Genomic DNA, 6,212 nt, shown 5'->3' with positions numbered 1-6,212 from the left:
TGTTTACACAGCCTTTCGATCAATAATAAAGATCAACTGAACTAGAGGAAAGATTGAATTGTCTTTTCATTATTTTGCATAGAAAATAATATTAGAAAATTGTATGAAAGACTATCAAAGAGAATGTTACCAACAATATAAGAAAAAAATTGTAAAGGTGAGCCAGGCTGATAATAAAAAATACATTGTTTTTCTAGACTGTTACATTTATAGTATTAGTCAATCTTCAAAAATTGGTAATTTGCATAATTTATTTTTTCTGTATATAAATATTCATTTTAATCTAATTTTTATTCCTATTATTAAATCCCTTTTTTTTAAAGAGGGTCCCCCCAAATTATAAAAACTTCAGATGCCACAAAATCTGGATCTGTCCTCAAGTACCCACTATGTGTCAGTTATATGCTGATTCCCACAGATAGAGGTACAGTGATGGATAAGAACCAAGTGCTTGCCCTCAAGGAGCAAGTTTGATGGGGGAAACAGATGAGCAAATAAGGTAAGACAGAGGGAATCTTTCTGTGGGGCAATTGTAGGTCCCCAACTTAGTCTAGAGGGCTCCTAGAAGGCTCACTAGAGGAGATAACTGTCAATACGTTCTCTTCGCTGCCTCTTGCCACCACCTGACTTCCACAAAAAGACTAATTCATAATTTGTGATCAATGAGAAAACCTGAGGTTCATCACACTGTAACCGAATTGCCATTCCCCAATCATAAGTACTGTATTCCTCAAAAGTATGAGAATAACCTGAAAGTGCTGATCCTTGAAGCATTTAAAATAGGATGCAAGAGTAGTTTAGAAATGCTAAGTTTTTTTGTACTGAAAAGTCCACCAGAGGAATAAACTTCTGTATATATCTTAGAGCAGAGTATTTACTGTGTGGCAGGTGGCCCAGGAATATTAAGACAGCTGTCAACATCAAGGAAAGCACCAGCCCGTGAAAAAGCAAGCAGATGGATTGGGGCATTTCACTAGCTGCCTCCTAGAATAATAGCTCTGCGTGGCCGAATGAGGCAATGTCATGCTGCCTAGGGCAGCAAAAAGCTATTACTGAATATAGGCACTCAATTGGGAGATGGGGTGGGGGAATACCCTCCCCTTTCTTTTGTGTGTATTCTAAAGTTTTCATTAAGAACCACCACAGCAAATAAGAAAGGGAAAAAATGATGTTAGCATTTATTTCTGTTACTTTCTGATTATCATGGTTTATAACACAGGGAAATAAATGCCTGTCCTGTTGCTTCAATGAGAACAGATGGTAAATTTTAAGTAATTGGTTATTCCAACCTCTGTGGGATGCATGACGTTTTATTGTACTGTTTTTCTGGTTTTATTTGCAGAACATGTGGAGATTGAGATCTTTCAAATATACATCTTTAATGCTTAAATTAAGTAAGATATGTTAGTTTGACCTAAATTACATTTACACTTTTCTCCCTTTGATATAATGATACAAAGAGAAATAAGTTCTTTACAAAGATATAACATTAACATTAAAAATTAAATATGTACTTTCAAACAGTGCAAAATTTGCTAATATTTAAATGTTGCATTCTTAAAAGTATACACATAGAAGGAGGATGTTTTTAGCAAACACATATTATAAAATGTATTCCAAAATAGTTGTTCACACCAATTCAGTTTGATGTGTTCTTTATCTAAGTCAAATGCTATCTGAAATATAAAGACATATGTAGAATATTAACTTTTATTCATGTAGCTTCATAAGCATGACATAGATCATGGTTCAAAATTCTAATTTACTATTAGATGAGAAATTCAGCCTCTGTATTCTATTTTCCCAAAATATTTCATCTGAGTACCTGGACTATTACTGTATTATGCATTTCTAGTATACAATTTTAAATGCACCTATTCTATAAAGAACAGTTATTTTTGGACTGTACTATATTAGTGTTGATTATAAATTTTGTTTCTTAGGGCTTCATGAAACAAAGCTTTACAGTAAAAATAAAAAATGGCTTGTGAATTGGCTTCCTTTTCTTTATTTCGATATTTTATAACATACATGTCTCAGAAGCCTGAGATCCTTTACTATGGACACTTTGTTCCCAGTTTGATTTCTTGGAAATTGTTTAAAAACAAAGCACAGAGGCAGCTGCTATTGTGAGCAAATGTTTTGATTAGGGAGAGAAAGCAGCTGGAAATGCTACATGCTGTCATATAAGATGAACCACTGTTTTCACATGGGGACTTTACATAATCTAAAATTGAGATTAACATTATTTCTCTTACATGAGTTTTCTTTCCATAGAATAGAAGAGAAATATATTCACTTTGATTATAACCTGGAGTGATGAAGTAATGAATATAATGGTGAATATAAACTTGATGTACTTATCTATGGAAATCTTACTCCATTCTGAAATAATATCATTAACAAACTTTCTGAAATTTTCATTTTAAAATATGGCTAAATGTAGTAACAATAAATTCATATGGAGCCTATATGTTAACAAGTGTTATGGTAGATTATATAAATTTTTATTTTTTTTTTTAAACAGGTGGCAAGTACATTTCTCAATGACTCCACTTTCATTTTGGAAAATTTGTAAAAATTCTTCAAACTATAACTTAACTGGCTTTTCAAATAGTGAAAAAAAACCAGACATCAAATATTTTCATCATTCTATCCTACCAATTGAATTCCTTCCTCAATTCTAGTCAACTTTTCATTGGTAAAGGAAAAAAGGAGTTAACTATGAAAAGAGGTCAAATGGAGGACAAGAAGTTGGGTTCTATTAGTTTTTTCCCTTACTGGAAATTTTTACCCTTTTGCCCTCTGGAAGTGTCACGAATGAGGCTGGGGATGCTGAAATGTGTGTATGTGTGTGTGTGTGTGTGTTTAATATGTCTTTTTTTAATCAACATGAAAAGATGTAATAAGTATTATTTAATGTACTTGAACACATTTTCACTATTATTTATCACTTTGAAAATTACTGGAAAAGATACTGGGTACTTGACTCCCAGAGGACAGTAATTCTATCTAAGACCCCGTTATGATGGGATTTGATGAGATACTGCAGAAGCACTCTGTTTAGCAAAAGACAATAAGCAAAAGGAATGATATTTATCATAAACTTTCAATAGAAATATTTTGACTCAAATATCAAAGTAAAAAGATGGTTTTCAATTGATTTCATATTAATAATCATTCTTAAGTTTTCATTTTTTCTGTGTTCTCTATCTTATATTTTATTTTTCTTTTATTCAGTTCCCTAAATAAGCAACTCTAAGTAGTCATTTCCGTATAGGTCATTTGGTTTACTTTCCATACAGGTAAATGTATTGACATGCTTCTTTGAATTATCAAGTCTAGAACACAATTAAATGAACAAATTGATTTTTATAAACTTCACAGTTGGTGTTAATTTTAAATAACTCAAAAAATTAGAATGATGATTCCACTTCCATCTGGTTCAACAGGAACTCCACTTCAAATGATCAATTATGTACATCATCGAATGAAGTAGCTGACCACATCATAGCATAATATCTGTCTTTATGAAAGTATTAGCCATAATGCAACCAGAGGGAAATGGAAACAAATTTACTCACTTGAGTTCTATCATTTTCATTCTAATTCTTTCTACCACTTATCTATATTCTATGACTACATTTGTTCTCTGTAATATGAATAAAATGCAATCTAGGTTAGAACAAGATGTATCTTTGAATGAAATTTAACAAGTAGCCACTGGCAAAACTCTTCCTTAGTAGCTCAGGAAGGCAGAGAAATAAATAAATAAACAAATAAATAAATAAATATAAATAAATAAATGAAATATTTACTAAAAAGCTTATTAATCACTGCACATTTCAAAAAATCAAGAAAACGAAAATTTCTTAAATGAATATCTAGATAAAACCTAAAGATCATTGACTTGGTATTCATCCACTAGTGTTAGCTGCTTCAAACTTCATTGGGAAAAGTGGTGGTAAGAATATATATATTAAAATCAAAGCAACAACAACAAAAACCCCAATATCCTATTTGCAAAGTTATTTTATATCCATCCACCCATTCAATAAACATTTATTCAATTCTTCCAGGCAACGTGTTTCAGAACTGAAATACAGACTGTGATCTACCCTCAAGAAGCTCCATCTCAGAGCAGGAAACATACAACCAAGCAACAGTTGTGGGATTCCAAGACAGTGTGATAAATATGGGCAAGGGGAAATATGTACTGTCATACCTCCTTTCATTGCATTCACTTTATCATGCTTTGCAGATGCCACACTTTTTATTAATACAAATTGAAAGTTTGTGGCAACCCTGTAGTGAGCAAGTCTATTGGCATCATTTTTCTAAAAGCATGTGTCGACATCCTGTTTCTGTCATATCTTGGTAATTCTCACAATATTTCAAACTTTTTGGTTATTATATTTGCTATGGTGATGTGTGATTAGTGATCTTCTATATTACTGTTATAATTGTTTTGGGCACCATGAACCACACTTGTATGATAGCAAACTTAATAAATGTTGCGTGTGTTCTGATTGCTCCTCTGATCAGCCATTTTCCCGTCTCTCTTCCTCTCCTCAGGCCTCCTTATTCCCTGAGACACAACAATATTGAAATTAGGCCAATTAATAACCCTATGATGGCTTCTAAGTGTTCAAGTGAAAGGAAGAGTTGCATGTCTCTCACTTTAAATCAAAATCTGGAAATGATTAAGCTTAATGAAGAAGGCATGTCAAAAGCCAAAACAGGCTGAAAGCTAGGCCTCTTATGCCCAACAGCCAAGTTGTGAATGCAAGGAAAAACTCTTGAAGGAAATTAAAAGTTCTCCTTTAGTGAAAACATGAATTATAAGAAAGTGAAACAACCTTATTGCTGATATGGAGAAAGTTTTAGTGGTCTGGATAGAACATCAAACCAGCTACAACATTACCAAACCCTAAATCCAGAGCAAGATCCTAAGTCTCTTCACTTCTATGAAGGCCGAGAGAGGTGAGGAAGCTGCAGAAGAAAAGTTGGAAGCTAGCCTAGTTAGCTTAGTTGGAAGCTAAATTTTAGGTTAGTTCATAGGTTTAAGGAAAGAAGACATCTCCATGATATAATAGTTCAAGGTGAAGCAGCAAGTGCTGATGTAGAAGCTGCAGGAAGTGAGCCAGAAGATCTAGCTAAGATCATTGATGAAAGTGGCTACACTAAATAGCATATTTCAGTGTGGATGAACCAGCCCCATACTGGAAAAAGATGCCATCTAAGACTTTTATAACTAGAGAGGAGAAGTCAATGCCTGGCTTCAAAAGGACAGGCTAACTGTTGTTAGAGGCTAATGCAGCTGGTGACTTTAAGTTGAAGCACCGATGTTGATGTACAAGGAGATTAATGTTGTTTTCGTGCCTGCTAACACAACATCCATTCTGCAGCCCATGGATCAATGACTAATTTCAACTTTCAAGTCTTATTATTTAAGAAATATATTTTTTAAGGCTACAGCTGCAATAGGTAGTGATTCCTCTGAGGGATCTGAGTAAAGTCAATTGAAAACCTCGGGAAAGGATTTGCCATTCTAGATGCCATTGAGAACATTTGTGATTCATGTGGAAAGGTCACAATATCAACATTAACAGAATTTGGAATAAGTTGATTTCAATCCTCATGAGATGATTTTGAGGGGTTCAAGACTTCAGTGGAGGAAGTAACTGCAGCTGTGGTAGAAATAGTAAGAGAACTACAATTAAAAGCAAAGCCTGAAGAAGTGACTAAATGGTTGCAATCTCATGATAAAACTTGAATGGATTAAGAGTTGTTTCTCATGAGTGAGCAATACAAAGTGGTTACTTGAGATGGAATCTACTCTTCTTGAAGATGCTGTGAACACTGTTGAAATGACATCAGAAGATTAAGAATATTATTTAAATTTAGTTGATAAAGCAGCAGCAGGGTTTGGGAAAATTGACCCCATATTTTGAAAGAAATTCTACTGTGGTTAAAATGCTATTAAGCAGCAGTGAAAGGAAGAGTCCACTGACATGGCAAATTTCATTGCTGTCTTATTTTAAGAAATTGCCACAGCCACCCCAATCTTTAGCACCCTGATCAGTCAGCAGCCATCAATATGAAGGCAAGACCTTCCCCTAGCAAAATGATTATAACTAGCTGAAGCCTCAAATAATCATTAACATTTTTGCAATAAGGTATTTTTAAATGAAGGTATGTAATTTTTCTTA

General features: G+C 33.6%; 1 protein-coding gene across 1 annotated transcript in view; it reads right to left on the bottom strand.

Annotated features, from left to right (window-relative positions):
- Window positions 1-573: 573 nt before the first annotated feature.
- ARL6 (ADP-ribosylation factor-like 6) overlaps window positions 574-6,212 on the bottom strand; it is an 81,448-nt gene continuing 75,809 nt past the window's right edge. Inside the window, exon 6 of the mRNA XM_012652801.1 lies at window positions 574-764. Coding sequence (XP_012508255.1) covers window positions 574-764 — 191 coding nt within the window. The remainder of the gene's footprint in view (window positions 765-6,212) is intronic.

Source organism: Propithecus coquereli, unplaced genomic scaffold, assembly GCF_000956105.1.
Source record: "Propithecus coquereli isolate 6110/MARCELLA unplaced genomic scaffold, Pcoq_1.0 Scaffold40, whole genome shotgun sequence".
In the NCBI taxonomy this organism is placed as follows: Eukaryota; Metazoa; Chordata; class Mammalia; order Primates; family Indriidae; genus Propithecus; species Propithecus coquereli.
The sequence above is the reverse complement of the archived record's forward strand: the minus strand, read 5'-3'. Positions and strand labels throughout refer to the sequence as shown.